The 14,935-nt window shown below is 43.7% G+C and overlaps 2 protein-coding genes across 8 annotated transcripts in view; one reads left to right on the forward strand and one right to left on the reverse strand.

The window, feature by feature from the left end:
• Positions 1-1,970: 1,970 nt before the first annotated feature.
• On the reverse strand, positions 1,971-10,381 carry SOCS4 (suppressor of cytokine signaling 4). 2 transcript variants are annotated; one of them, XM_064461099.1, is made up of 3 exons: positions 10,085-10,381; positions 4,285-4,367; positions 1,971-3,842 (listed from the first exon to the last, which is right to left on the reverse strand). In XM_064461099.1, exon 3 carries the CDS (start codon positions 3,739-3,741, stop codon positions 2,431-2,433), a length of 1,311 nt encoding a protein of 436 aa, XP_064317169.1. In that variant the 5' UTR covers positions 3,742-3,842; positions 4,285-4,367; positions 10,085-10,381; the 3' UTR covers positions 1,971-2,430. The 2 variants fall into 2 exon arrangements, with proteins under 2 accessions (XP_064317169.1, XP_064317168.1); XM_064461098.1 differs by lacking the exon at positions 4,285-4,367.
• A 27-nt stretch (positions 10,382-10,408) lies between these two features.
• WDHD1 (WD repeat and HMG-box DNA binding protein 1) overlaps positions 10,409-14,935 on the forward strand; it is a 29,624-nt gene continuing 25,097 nt past the window's right edge. The window contains exons 1-3 of one of the 6 annotated variants that reach the window (XM_064461093.1): positions 10,409-10,499; positions 10,842-10,930; positions 12,345-12,456. In XM_064461093.1, the coding sequence (XP_064317163.1) occupies positions 10,854-10,930; positions 12,345-12,456 (189 nt within the window). In that variant the 5' untranslated portion in view covers positions 10,409-10,499; positions 10,842-10,853. Of the gene's footprint in view, positions 10,541-10,712; positions 10,734-10,841; positions 10,931-12,344; positions 12,457-14,935 lie in introns of those variants that run through there. The other 5 variants (XM_064461095.1, XM_064461096.1, XM_064461091.1 and 2 more) reach the window with 5 other exon arrangements.

The following is a 14,935-nucleotide window of genomic DNA, read 5'->3' on the forward strand; positions in this document are numbered from 1 at the left end:
ATCAAGCAGGCTGCAAACAGCTCTGGCGTCACTCTGTGAAGTCAGCTTTTGAACCAGACGCTCCTAACTTCCCTCTGCAGCCACGCGAGTCGCAGGCCACCGTTCCACCACGACAGGCACAGCGTAAGAGAGCAGAGCAAAGACGATCCCCGCCGCTCACTCGCTTTGTATTTGGAAAACAGCAGCGACAGAGGGAAAAACAGATTTAGTAGCATGAAGCTATCCTTGATAAAATATATGCGAAAGGCAATGAGAGTTGAATGGAAGCAGCGCAAGGAAAAGATTACAGAAAAAGAAAGGCGATTTTTCTGACATCAGTCATATCATTATCATTTGCATACGGAGAAGGGAGACTCTCAGCTGGTAGAAGCTGTTATAAGCATATCAATAAAGCCACGGTGATTTACAGCAGCTGAGAGTTTGTCCTGTGGCATATTCATCCACGTACGATGCAACAGATTGATGCGTTAGCATTTTCTCCCTGGAGACTTTGGTTCAAAAACCTATTTAAAACACAGTGAAAACAAATGGGCTGGTCTCGAAGCAGATGCCCCTGGAAATCTGTTTACATCATCACAGTGACAGCAGTTTAGTAGAAAGGGTATTCTCTGCTTGGGGGGGGGGCAGCAGGGGCAGGGCAGCAGGTCCCCCGTGGAGTTGCATGGCAAAGCTTCCTTGGTAACTCCCAAGCACTCAAGCTTGCAGGACGGATTTGATGGCCACAAATGCGTAGAATTCCGTACAAGGTGAAATGAAAAGATTCAGACAGAAATATTGCTTAGTCTATAATCTGGGAGCAAGACTCTACAGCACCATGCTCTGCCGCTCCTAGCCTGCGCACGTACATAACCTCACGCGCACGGGTAACTGCTGATTTTTGATAACGCCTTTTGCGTGAGTGAAATTACATGCATTTGTTAACATGCAGGCTTGGGGTCTCAGTTTCAAAAGCATTTAAAGAGGATACAAACACTCCCAGCAATCAAAGGAGAGGAAGCAGCGCGGTTGTTGTAGTTACACCACCTCTCACATACAGAGTAGGTCTGGGCCCGGGTTCGCGAGAGGAGATGAAGCACATACACGCGAAGAAAAAAGAACCGCAGGTCCCCTTTGCGCCTCCTGGAGCTGCACCCCGAGGCCAGCCTGGAAAGCAATTGAGTTTCTTGCCTGAACCCAGATCCGCTGAGTCTCACTGGGATTTCACCACTAATTCAGCAGCAGATCTGCCTACCCATGTAATGTAAGTAATGCTTTTAGGAGCATTATCCATGCATGGTTTTCCCGTACATGGAATTTGGCAGGAGGCCATTCGACCAAATGCTTCACACTGCAAGAAAAATCTGCAGACTTTTTTTTTCTTTTTAAAACTATACTTATTTTAAAAAAACTACAAACAAAGTAAGGAAGTTATTCATTATCACCCTAGGATCAACCATGCAAGATCAGATAGTTTAATATGCAGATTTTAAAGGAAATATCTTCCTTCCCACCCTCCCACCCCATGCTTTATCATTTCAGAAGCAGCAGCTCCTACAGTGAAAACCGGGTGTTTCATATAATGAAATAGTAACACAAAAACAGAATTACCAAGTCCAAGCCCCACCTACCCTACGTAACTACCTCATTATCCCTCCCAGACACCGATCAAACCCCAGTTTATGAGTAGCTTGCTTTCTACTGCCATCATACAAAATGAAAAGCTGTTCCAGAACCCCACTGCTCTGATGATGACGAGCCTTCCTCTTTTCCAACCAAAATCTTTTCACGCCCAGTTTATACACATTTGTTCCTGCACGGAGTGTTGTCCTTACCTTGAATTGTTTTTCCCCTCCCTGGTGTTTAGTCCCCTGATGTATTTATAGAAAGACCATATCCTCTTTCAAACTTCATTTTGCTAGGAATAGTAATGTTAGAAATAGACTGATGAATTTACTGTACTAGATACGGGCGGACACACACACAAACACACAGAGGCGAGAGCACTCATTTTAAAAGAAATGCAGAAAATACAGATGAGAATCTTTAGTTAACAGTGCATTATTTCAAACATGTTGGCAATGTATGTAAATTACAATATAAAAGACAAAAGACAGATCAAGTTCAAAACTGATTTTTAGGGTTGGTTTTAGATCTAAAGACTATCCATCTATAGAAATACCAGAAAGCCTACCTGAAAATCTGAAAAACTCTAGTTTGGGAACAGTACCAAAAACCCACAATGAATATCATTTCTAAAAAAGAGAGCTGGGAAGACTCAAAGTACATTTGGATAAAAAAAGCCTTAGACAGAGGCTAGTTTGGGTGGTGAGTAATCTGCAGAAAAAGAAAAAATTGCTATTTAAAAAAAAAAACCAAACCCTAGAAGGAAGAAAGACCGAACATACTATTTGTCTGTTTAGAGACAATTTCATCTTTTCATAAAAATATTTTCTAGCTTTGCTGCTCTGGCACATCAATCCTGAGTACTCTAACTTTCGACTTATAATGATATTCCTTCAGGTACAGCTTCACCGATGGAGGAATGGGAAGCGCGTCAATACCATCATAAGTTGTGCAGTTGCAAATGACCGTTCTACATATATGTTGAAGAGAAAAAGGAAAAGTCCTGTTTAGCGGAGTGGATAAGAGTGGTTCAAAGAACATACAGGAACTTGGATCTTTGTAGTGCTCTAGGAGTCCCGTTATGTCAGGAGAGTGGAAGACGCAAGGGTCGTGGGCATCAAAGCTGAAGTTGTGATTCCACTGCTCTATCCGCGCGTGGAGGGAACGACTGTAGCGCCTGAAGCTCACAGAAAACAAATAGTCTTCTTGGGCAGAATCTCGTAACAAAAAGGTTCCCTCTGGCTTTCCTTCTAGCAGCGCCTCAGCTGCATATTTATCCATGACTCCCCAGTAGCAGGGATTGTTATTGATCTGGAGGAGGTCTGGGACTAGGCAGTGGACATAATCAATCTGCGTATGGTATTTTGGCGGCGTTTCCATCTGTAGCAGCTCATCATCCGTTTCCCATTTGGGCTTGTTTCTTTTTCTAGAACTTGTGCACAGTGTTATAACTTCATCGTCAGAGTCCATATCGCTCTCATCTTTACTGCTCCGTACCGCCTTACCTGTAACCAACTCAGCCCTCGAATCACCCCTAGAGGAACCACTGTCGGTAAAGTCACAGGACTGGGAGGGAGAGTCCGCTCCCCCGTTGGCGATCTCGTCGTCTCGCAGCTGATCCTCCCTTTCCTCACGCTGGGATAAATCAGCAATTATCCAGTCTTCTGCTTTTGGACTTATGGGGGCCGTATGTCTTTTGATCAAGTGCCACCGAAAAGCTAGCTCCGAGCGTGGAGGGAAAGGACACTTATCTAGCATTAACTCACTGATATGAATTTTCCTTTTTGATGGCAGTCCTGAGGCGTGCCGACTGCTACAGTTCTTTATGGGAAAGCACTGACCCACAGCGTCTTGCAGCTTCTGTTTGAGAGACCGGCCTAAAAACCTGTGACCACACGAATGGTCTAGATCCAGCTCAATAGATGAGCAGCTGTATTTCCTCTCTTGGCTCCTTAAATTAGCCCCCGATCTTCCCGCAGCACTTGCTGTTTCAGCATCAGAACAGTGCTCACTCTTTTTAGACCAGGAGAGCTTCTTTCCACTCCAGACATAACCATCCTTTCTATCCGCACTTCTGCTCCGGCTGCTTTTGGGTCTCACATCTGCGTTTTTAATATTACTGTCCTTATTTTCTGCCATTTTGACAGGTTTGCTTCGCAAGTTGCCAGAAAGCACACTGTCTTCTTCTTGTAGGGTTTTTCTACATAAGGAAGCTTCCACGAGGCACCTTCTGAGATTATCTAAGGAAAAAGAAAACACAGCTAAGTTAACAGGTGTGCACGCACGCAACACAAGACCAGTGCATACAGGACAACAGCGACAATTAATATTGCTAACCATGTAAAAATAATATGACTAAGCTGAACTCACTAGAACACTCCACAAATAGTGGGCTACTCCCAGACAAGGCTCTCTTGACCCTTCCTTGGGAAAAGCATCCTCTGGAATAAACCATCTGAGGTGTTTTTAGAGTGTCCGTTCTGACTATGCAGCAGAGCAGAGGGTTTTAGGTGTTGGCAACCCTGTTGTGCTAGGGTCCATTTTAAAGGGAAGCACTTACACGGCAGGTGATACTGCTTTAGCTGTTTACTGAGCAAATTCTGCATCTCTTCCAAATAACCTTTCGAGAAGAAACAAGCCAAAACAGAAGCAACTAGGTCAGAGTACAAAGAGCTACTGTACCTAGATGATATGCCTGCTTGCTACTAATCCACAGGGTGGGATGCCAGAGATCTTTTTCTTAACTGACACTTTTGGGTCACTTTCTGGATAAAAAAAAAATAAAAAAATAAATTATATCAGTCACAGATTCCGTCAATTTCTGAAAGCTGTTTTCCTCTGCCTTTTCAATCGGAGCTAGAAAATACTGAGCCCCTAAGGGATTGAAATATCTGGGGCTTTACATACTGAAAAGGATTAAAACAAATCCAGTCCCTTACTAAAAGCAATTTTAAAAGGCCATGAAAGATGGAACTGCTTATTGCTCATTAGAGAAGAAAGTTTACATTATTAAAATCAGTGTTGCTCTGAGACCTACGGTTGCTGATTTCATTCTCTTTTGTTTCCAAAAGTGCATTGAATTCTCAAATAGATAAGAGGTTTCCTTTTGAATGTTGTGCTTTGAAAAGGAAAAAAAAAATCCTCTTTTGATTACTTCATTGAAAGTAGAGCAGATTTTTTTCAAGGTACATAGACAGCAATATGTCATGGACGCTATACCCTCCCGAGGCACAGCAGAATGTAGAAATATTTCCCATCACGTACCACGATGCTTCTGCACCAAAACAACGTGCAGCTCCTCTATTCCACTGGGGGTTTTTTGTGTGTTGTTTTTGGGTTTTGGTTTTGTTTTTTTTTTTAAACTAATTGACATGGTAAATACTAAGCAGGAAAAGAAAAGGGCATCCACTTCCTCTCTCCATTCAATCCATTCTCATCATCAGGATTAGCCAGCATGACACAACCTCTCTGTGGTCCCCCGGGGCTGCGCAGGCTGAGTTCTAGCCTCTGCTTTCAGTAAAAGAATAAGACTGCCGTGCCAAAAGGCTTACATGCAATCTGTGGGCCAAATGCATCCCAGATGGAACTTTCACCCAGGAATTTTTGACATTGCATTCCTCATTTACAACCCACAAACCTGAGAGCTGTGGGGGAAAGGAAAAGAGAGGGAGGAGACGCAGAAAGGTAGAAATGAGGGTGAGATAGGTTAAATATTGCAAATACATTGAAAAAAACTGGCATTAGAGTGGTGCAGGTGAATAGTACCTCACCGGCACCAAGTGGAATCACAGAACGGGGTCCGTTTCCAGCAATTACAAATCAAAGATTAAAATAATAATTTCTTTTTCTTCTCTCAGGATTTTGCAAACCACTTTTCAGTGAAAACACTGCAGGATGCAGGAGAAAGGCAACATTTTTACCTGAGGTCTGAAACCCCTTTATTTAGACCAAGATTCATTGATTGCTTTGGTAACATTGATATTTTTCATCTATAAACAACTAGAGTGGAGCACTGAATTTTCTCCACAATTAAAAAAGAGGGAAAACAGCAATCCCATTTACCCTGGTGATAATGTGAAGTAACTGAAGACACAAAGTTATTCTAGATTCATTCTGTGGTTAAATACATTAACTCTCTATATATGGGATTTTTAATTGGACAGAGAGATATCACTGAGGTTGCAAAGTCAAGTACTTAAAAATTAGGATATGACAGTTTGTAATTGCTTTTGAAACCTTCAATTATCTTATTCTGCACATCCAGCCCATATAAGGAATAAGAATAGGCAGAATATGGGCTTTTAATTAAAAACTGCAAAACGTACAAAACCCTGACGTGCTGAAAAGGCCCGTTATCTCCTAACTTCAGCCTTGCCACTGAAATAAGCTCAGTGTTTTATGTCATTTCTGGGTTGTCATTGCATTTAACTGTAAAGCCACCTTCTACTTTGTACCTGTCTTCTACTGCGAATCATTAGTGGTGCCTGAACCCTGAAACTTAAACTGGAGAACTAGCACATGATGCTGTAAGACATGCACCATTAGCCAGCAACACAGAAGGCTGTTTCCCTGGGGTTTGAAGGCTGCTGGAACCGAGGAGCCAATTCTGCCACGTCAGAGCCGTAATTGCTACTCAGACATAACACCAGACCCGTGAAGAACGTGGAATAAATGAAGAAAAAAGGGATGTCATCCTGCTAAAGCCAGGTTTGAACTTGACTGTGTGAAGGAAGAGTAAAGGATAGTTCTGGGGTCAGCTTGAGACTTGGGAGACAAAACCTCGGTTTCCAAACCTGCTACAGCCGTCCCCATGCTTGCAGGCAAGCTGCCTTCTGAAAGACGCGCCAGCCACAGTGTATTTAGGTGCCCAAATCCCACCACGTGGCATTACAATAAGGGCTCATGCCTTCATACCTTTCCAAATCTGTGATTCGCAGCCCCACCAATAAAATGGGGACCAAAAATAATTTGGGTGTTGGGAACAAAAAGGTATAAAGGGCAGCGGAGCGTTCAGTGCTGTTTTGCCACTTAAGGCTGTCCACCTTGTGCTGCAAGCGTCCGAGGGAAATGCCATGTCCCGTACATCCGTTAATGGCTGGAGTGCAACTGAAAGAGCAGGAGAGGAGGGCAAGGATAAAAGAGAGGGAACACGGAGTGTACTTTTCCCTACAGGGTAAGGTTAAATGGAAGAGTCCAGCCCTGTGCAGCTTACATGCAGCAGTTCTGAGATCTTTTTTGTAGCTATAATTAGTCTCCTGCCTACAAAAGCCTTCTTCTTCTATGCAGGGATACCTTAGGCATCTCAGAAGCAGGCAGATTTGACAAAACCCTTATGCTTGAAACTCTTCCGCCTAAGCAAATGGCAAAGATAAAGCAATGTGCAGGCATAAGCAGAGTTCACTTCGGGCCATGGGATCCAGCTTGTAGTTCAAGGTTATCCAACACTGTCACAGCTTACAGTCCCTGAGGACAAGCAGAGAGCTGGGTGGTTTTTATTGTTGTTTTTACAATGTGCACAGCTCCCCCCTTCAGCGGCACGTCTCCCACCAGGCTGAGGTGGGGGGGGCGCATAGGGCTGCACAAGATGCCTTTTTTTTTTTTTTTCAAATGCTGATGCCTCAACACTAAGACTTCAAGCCCAAACTAAAAGCAATAAATATCTAGAAGCTATTTGGAGGCAATAACAATACTACCTCCTAGCCAGAGGTGGGCTGCAATCAACAGCCATGATAAGACAGTTACAGCCTCACCATATGTCTAATTAAATCAGCGACAAATACCCAGTAACTCCAACAGGAGAATCAAAACCGTAAGTGTAGACAGACCTTTTTTTTATTTATTCAATAAATACTGAATCACTTCAACTAGCTTTTTATGCCCTGAGCCACTGAACCCTTGCCTCTAGCCCAGTACCTCCCAGTCTTCCTCATCAAGCTGCTTCCCTTGCGGTATCACGAAGCAGCAGATGGTGGGGGGGTCTCCAGCCCACCCTCCCACTTGAATCGGGACCACTGCCAGTGTGGGCTCAGGGGAGGCACCGCACTGCCCAGCCACGCTCTGAAAACCTCCGAGCGCGGAGATCCCACCACTGCTTCGGTGCTCTCACACCACACGACCCTTCTAGCGAAGGAAGTACTTTGTAAGTTTTCTGTCCAAGCACACAAAAGCCAAAGCGTTGCAGTTTTATGGCTTTAGTTAAACAAGAAAAGGAGACTCACACAAAGAACAATAAATCAATTTTGGAATTGTTATAGGAGTTGATATTCTTCTAGAGCTGATAAAATCCTGAGAGAGAAGATGAGAGAAGCCGTGATAAACTGGAGTACTTCTTTGTTCTTTCAACTTACATAAAAGTTATTTAAAAAACTTCTCACCAGTCACATGCTGTTTCCATTAATTTCACCCAATTACATTTTGGCCGCAAGACCACATTTTAAAACCTGACCTTCCACTGAAGTTGAGCTGTTATTGACTTATTTTGGAAAAAAGCCCAACCTAGGATAACATTAAGTCTCAATTCTTCTATCTTAACTTATTTTTCTTCAGTTTTGACTATGTTTATTTTGATTTATGATACTGTCCAAAAATACCTAAGCTAGGCTCCAGAGGCCCTTCCAGCAAATTAAAGCAATAATCTCTCACACACACACACAAAAGAAAATGACTGTCTAAGGATACCAGCGACAACCTAGAATACTTCTTACTTGGAAATAGCCTTGTTTCATCTTGGGTCTTTATACCCCAAAACTATTAGCAGGAGCTCCAACACCGGGGCTATTTTATCGACACCCAGGAGGCAGAAGTGATCTGGGAGCAGGTGCCAAAGGCGAGGGCAGCTCATATCTACTGCTTTAACAAAACTGCCCATGTGCTGAAGGAGAGACGCACACAGCGCTTGGCAGACCGCAGCAGCACTAAATCAGTAAAAGCTTTATGGTCCATGACCAATACTTTGTGCTCCACCCAGAAACCGAAGAGGAGAGCAGCGTGATTCCCGGCTCCCGCCCTGCCGCTCCGCTCGCAGCCGCTTACTCTTATTAATCAAGACAGCAGCAGGTTGAGTTCCCAACCACGTTTAAAGAATAACCTTGCATTTGATGCTGTGCCCACTTGGGATGTCTCAAAGCCACTGGGCCTGCAGCCCCTTGGCTGAGTGACCCCCTGTCCCCCCAAAAAACATCCCCCCAGTTTTCCCATGCCGTTCGAAGAGTCATCCCTCCAGACAATTAATTTAGTTGTTACACAGAACTGAACTTAAAAACTGCTTTTATATGTTAAGATATTTTAGGTGCAGTTTACATGAGAGTTTCTGCAAATTAAAATAATAAAGAAAAATAAATACAGTCGACATGCATTTGTTTCCGTCCCTGGCAGCAGCTTGCAGTAAGGCTGCTGTAAGAATAGCTTGGTCTTCCCACTCATCTGATAAGCGGTTCAGCTTGAAACATTTTGCTAGAACACGTTATCCTTACCAGAAATCACGATTTACTGAAATATGTCAGGATACACCCATGGAAAACATGTTTCCACACAGCTTCCACGAGGTTTAATAATGAAATCTGGGCATATATATATTTAAAAAAAAAAAAAAAAAAAAAGCAGCGTGCCTGCTTTGTAATCCTGTCACTTACTCATTCATGAAAGTACCAACAATGCGACCGCCACAGAGAGCCCGACCACATTTCCAATATCAATACGTCACTCAGCTCACCCCAACCACCGATAACTCCGCTGCACAGCAAAACTGAAGATAAAAGGGTTTTGCCTGGAAACAATTTTTCTTAGAAGCAGCAAAAAAACAAGCCAGATCATTAAAGCTACATAAAGGGCAAACAGATTACTCTGATTTTTTTCTCCTTATTTCAGCTATGTCAACCTCTCAAGTTTTTTATTTCTTCAAGAAATAAACCGCAAAGCTTTCTTCCTATTTTAATCCACACAAAAGCTTAATGATTTTTGCAGCGCAATCGCTACCTGCCTAACTACAACCGCTGTCAACTGTCTCTACCACACGCATCGGGATGGCTGTAATTACTGAGTAATTCCGTAATTGCCGTAACAAGCTCCGAGAGGTTCGATCCTGCAGCCTTTACCCGGGTGACAGCACTCCCCAGCCTCTCTGCAACACTTTGCTGTCACGGGGGTTCTGCCTAAGCGGGGAGCGCCCCTCGTTTGGGCTTTCCTTGCCCTCCCTATGCCTCTGGAGGGACTGCCATTCAGTAAATACACACAAGGATATACAGTAAATGTATATGCGCTCTATACAGGCATCGGGCGTGCAGCCACACACAGGTTTTCACAGGAAAAGCGAAGGCCCGCCGAGGAGCGAGCCCACCCCGCTGAGAGCCGGTGTCTGCGCCCCTGACACCGCCTCAGCCCTCCTCACCCTCCTCCGGCCCGCCTCAGCCTTCCTCTGCCCTCCTCGCCCTCCTCCGGCCCGCCTCAGCCCCCCCTCACCCTCCGCCTCCCGGCCCTGACTTACGACCCTCCGGAGGGAGCGGCCGATGGCGCTGCCCTCCCTCCCCGGGGAAGCCGCTCGCCGCCCAAGTCGCTCCCTCAGCCGGGCAGGGCGGCCTGACGGGCGGCGGGCGAGGCGCGGGGGTAACGGCGGGAGGAGGAAGGCCGCCGGGGCGAGGCGGTGGCGGCCCCGACTCCCCTCACCTGCCGGAGCGGAGTCGCTGTGAGGCTGCCCCTGCCGCGCCTGCCGCCGCCATCCCCCCCTCTCCCGGCCGGGGCCGGCCCCAGCCCCGGTCCCAGCCCCGGCCCCGGCCCCGCCTGCGCGCAGCCCCGCCCCGGGGCTCCGAGGGGGCAGGCCCGGCCCCTCGGGGCGGGCCGGGCGGCGGGGCCGGGCGAGGCGGCGCCGAGCGCGGGAAGGCTCGAAGCGGGCGGCGGGGCCGGTACGGTGAGCGGGCGGGAAGGCAAGGCAAGGCAAGGCAAGGCGCCGCGGCCCCGGGCCTCCCCCTCGGCCCAGTGGCGCGGGATCCTTCCCGGGGCGGGGGCAGCCCTGACGGGGAGCGGGGGGAGCCTCGCAGGGCCCGGCGGGCGGCCTGGCCTGGCTGGGCCGGGCCTGACGTCTAACATGGCCCCGCGTCCGACATCATTTACCACCCGACATCCCCGCGGGTCGGTGGGTGGGTGTCCCAGCAGCCCGGACCTTGCCCTCCCGCCTGAGGCTCTTTCCGAAGCTTTTTCATTTTGAAATGTATTTTTCCTCCCTTTTGTCCTCCCTAAATCAACAGGTGAGAGCGAAGATGCCATCCGCACGAAAGCCGATGCGGTACGGCCACACCGAGGGCCACACGGAGGTCTGCTTCGATGACACCGGGAGGTAACTGCCCGATTCCTGTCCCGTTCCTAATGCCCGTATATGTGTGTACTTATGTGTATCTATATGCATATAATGCCCATATATGTGTATATAGTTGTATGTATATAGATGTATACATAGATGTACGTGTGTCTATAAAAGCTCTATATGCATTTTTTGTAAGAGTGGCTTCATATAATCTAGCAGAAATGACTGTAGTGTGGGAGTAAATATGTTCACATATGTACTAAGAAATGAAAAATACAGTTGAAGAAATCCAATATTGGGCTTGCTATCTTTTCTTGGTATTCTTGCTCTAGTTCTTGAATGTATAAATATAAACTCAGTACTTGCCGTTACCTCTTTATTGGTTGAAAGTAAATGATAAACCAGAAAACAAGCCCTCTCAAAATGAACTCAAGGGGTAAGACTTATATTCTGAGTTTGGTTTAAGTCTGGATTCTCTTATTCCTTTCTTTAGCCCATTAGGCTTGGTACAAAGACTGCTCTTAAGGGTTAGTCTAATAACAATCCCTGGAAACCACAAAAAGCTTTGTTTGCCATTACAATGCAAACGTTTAGAAAAGGATGCAGACATCCTGCCAAATACCACTGGTCCACGACTGCTGGACTCCCCAGCATCGATATATTCAGTATCAACACAGTGTTGTGTTGCTGTCAAAATACAGACCTTACAGAACTAAGAAGAGCAACATCACAGCTTCACCACTGGCTTTGTAACTTTTTGCTCTTTAATTAGAATTTTTTGGGACTGCAAATATCTTTAGGAAAAAAGAATGCAAGGCTTGATTATAGATTCGTGATGTCTTTAATTAAAAATCTCATGCAAACTTCTGTATATTTGCTCTGTGACTTCAGGTTATTGTTTACTGCATTAAAATAGTGTAAGTTAGCTCCAGCAAACTTTTAATTCCATATTAACTATTTCTTAAGGGTTCTGTAGGCCTGGAACATTTTAAGCTTGTTAAACTTCAGTCAAGTATGCATTAGCGCTCTTAGTTTTGCCCTCAACTTTGTAGTCAGCTGTAAGGTAAGTTTTCAAAGTCTTAAGAGGCAATTAAATGCCCAGTTCTTAGAGAATTCAGTGCTAATCAAGCCCTTTGAAAAATTTGCTCTATGTCCTGGAAAAAATGGATTGACTGATAATATCTACAGGTCTGTCCAGATGAGTGCCAGGCCTATGTAGTTATCAGAGACTCAGGGTGCTGCATTATGTGGCCAGACGTGACTTCCCCCCCCCACCCCGGTCCCCGGTTACATAATAAACATAGTGTTTGCTGTATCACGTAGTATATATTGTGTTTCAAGCTAAAAAACCCCTAATACTTTAGTTACATTTTCATGTTGGGATTGAAAGTCACAGTGGCTGTCCTTTCCATTCCTGAATGTTAACAAGTCCTGTGTCTTTCCACAGCTGCATTGTAACTTGTGGCAGTGATGGAGATGTTAGGATTTGGGAAAACCTGGATGATGATGATCCGAAGTCCATTAATGTGGGAGAAAAGGCCTATTCATGCGCTCTGAAGGTATTGTCGTTAACAGGACTCCTCTGAGTTGTGTCATGCTGGTGTTGGTAAATGACTGTGCAGATGCTGGATTTTCAAGCTCAGGGATGATGCTTGTGTGAGGAACATTAAACGTATACTGGGGTAATACACAGAAACAGGCAAGAATAGTACATGTAGCGCATTTCAGTCTGATGTATGTTAAGTATGTAATCTTTGACGTATGTTGAATACGTACATCTTTGTCTTCAGATCAATGTATGAAAAAAATAAATGGAATGCTGTTTAACAAGCAGCAGGTATTTAAATTTGGGCATATGAACACATTCTACCTTTATGTCTAAAGGAAAATATTAAAGCAGTGTTGAAAACAGTTTTCTGAAATACACAGAGATTTAATTGATTAAATGTGCCTGTAGACTTTTTAATACTTTAACTAAATTAAGTACTTTCTATAAATCAAGAGGGCTTCTGGCAATTCATTTTACCCCATACAAGATTGTAGAGGAATTATTCCCTATACTAAACTTCTGTAATATTTTTTTCCTCTTCTTCCTTCACATTCAGTTATACTCATTTCTGACTTTGAGCTCCTTTCTGAGAAGCAACCCAGCAGATTAAGCTAATCATGCAGTGAACTTTTTAGGCTGTTTCAGTGTTTTCTCACAAAGTGAGTTGCAAAAAGTTTCCCAGCGTAAGATGTGATCATCAGGTATTAGGAAAAAGAGCCAAGAGGTTGTTTTATGTGGGCCAGTTTTAAGGTCCAAGGAATTATAATCTGTATTAGTCAACAATTACTTTCACAGTATCTGGTAATGCTTTGGTAATACTTTTTTATAATTGCTTAGTATTTTGCTCTCAAATTGTCGTTTAGCCTAAAGGTGCCTCTGACCCACCGTCCCCAAAGTCAGAAGAGAACAGGATTCTTGCTTAAGTTGTAAGAATTGGTGGGAATGCTGACTAGAGGCAGTTCTGTAGGCTGGCTGACTGGCATTTGAAACATAACCTGCTCAGTTTGTGTTAATGTCAAGGCAGTTCCTTTTACTATATCTTCCAGGAGTCATTAGTTGTACGTAACAAGGCAAATAAGTTACCTATATGAATTTGTATAATAGAAAATAATTCTTTTTGCTGTGCATGTTCTCTTACCTTGAGAATTCTCACAGTATTTCCTTTATGAGCTATTATTGGTATATTACATTGGCAGCAGAAGGTCTAAAATGCTGTCTTTGTGCCAACTGTAGAAGAGAGGAATTCCAGAAGTTTACAGTAGTTCTTTGTAATGATAAAGGGAAATTTTAAAATTGCTTTTCAACTATTTGTGATTTTGGGGTGGAGTACGAAGAAGGAAATAAATGAGAGGTAACATGTATGTATTGTATTTTAAAAACAATCCTTTGAAACTATATTCAGAACTACTGCCTCAAGTGAAACCTCTTTCTTATATCCTTTTTAACATACTGTATGTATCTGTTCCTCAATACCTGTATAATCTCTTTTCATCACTGATTTTTAAGGGTATTTTAGTGTTGATTTTCATCACATTACTTATCTTTTCACAAACCAAGTGAGGTGACTTGAGTGAGTTCTCTTAGTACATCAGTGGCTAAAACTATTAATGAATAGAGGAGGGAAAATCCTGGCTTTAATTTTTGACACCAGTAGGAAAAATCCTCTGCTCTTAAGTTTATTGTAAAGTGCTTTTAGTTTTGAGGGATTTTTTAAAATTTTTAAATAGTGACATTAAGAATGCTTTGTGAGACTTAACTTCAGGAAATATTTCAAAAATTATTTGTTAACGAAAATGTCGTGAGGAACTGATCTGAGGTGACAATGTAATCTAGGTAATAAATCTCATCTCTTAGGCTATTATGGTACTGGCTGCTGCTTTGTTTATCTTCGGGATTTTTACTCTAGCTTTAGGCAACTTAAAAAAAAGCAGCACCCCCCAAACCCAAACAAAAAAAACCCTCAAGGAAATAAGACATTTCTATACTTATATATTTCAAAAACTTACTGCGATGTACTACTGAGGAATAGCATTGTCACATGAAGAAGAGAGAGTACTTTTCCAAGTATGGGATAATTATTTCTTTTGTTTTGCGCTTCTTTTAATCTGGATTAATTTTTAGTCAACATCTGCCTTCTGTTTTCTGAAAAGAACTAAGCCATAGCTCATGAACTTCTCATCTTTCCCTGGTGGCATTTAACTGAGAAAGTTTGGTCCGAGGGTGCCCTCTCCTGATGCTGCAGCATATTAATCTAAATAAGACAAGATTCTTCCTGTTCTAAGAGTTTTCTTGCCTGTGTAAAAAGAGTGAATTTTCCATCTACCAGAAGAAGACTGGATAATTCTCTCTGAAATTAATTAGCGGCCTTGAGTATTCATTATTTTAGTAAAGATACAAGTTGGGAAGGTGCACTATGCAGTAAATTGCCAAATAATTGGCTTAATGAATTTTAAGTCTGCTGAAGCAACTGGAGTTTCAGTATTAAATCT

This window comes from Phalacrocorax carbo, chromosome 9 (assembly GCF_963921805.1).
Source record: "Phalacrocorax carbo chromosome 9, bPhaCar2.1, whole genome shotgun sequence".
NCBI classification, from domain to species: domain Eukaryota; kingdom Metazoa; phylum Chordata; class Aves; order Suliformes; family Phalacrocoracidae; genus Phalacrocorax; species Phalacrocorax carbo.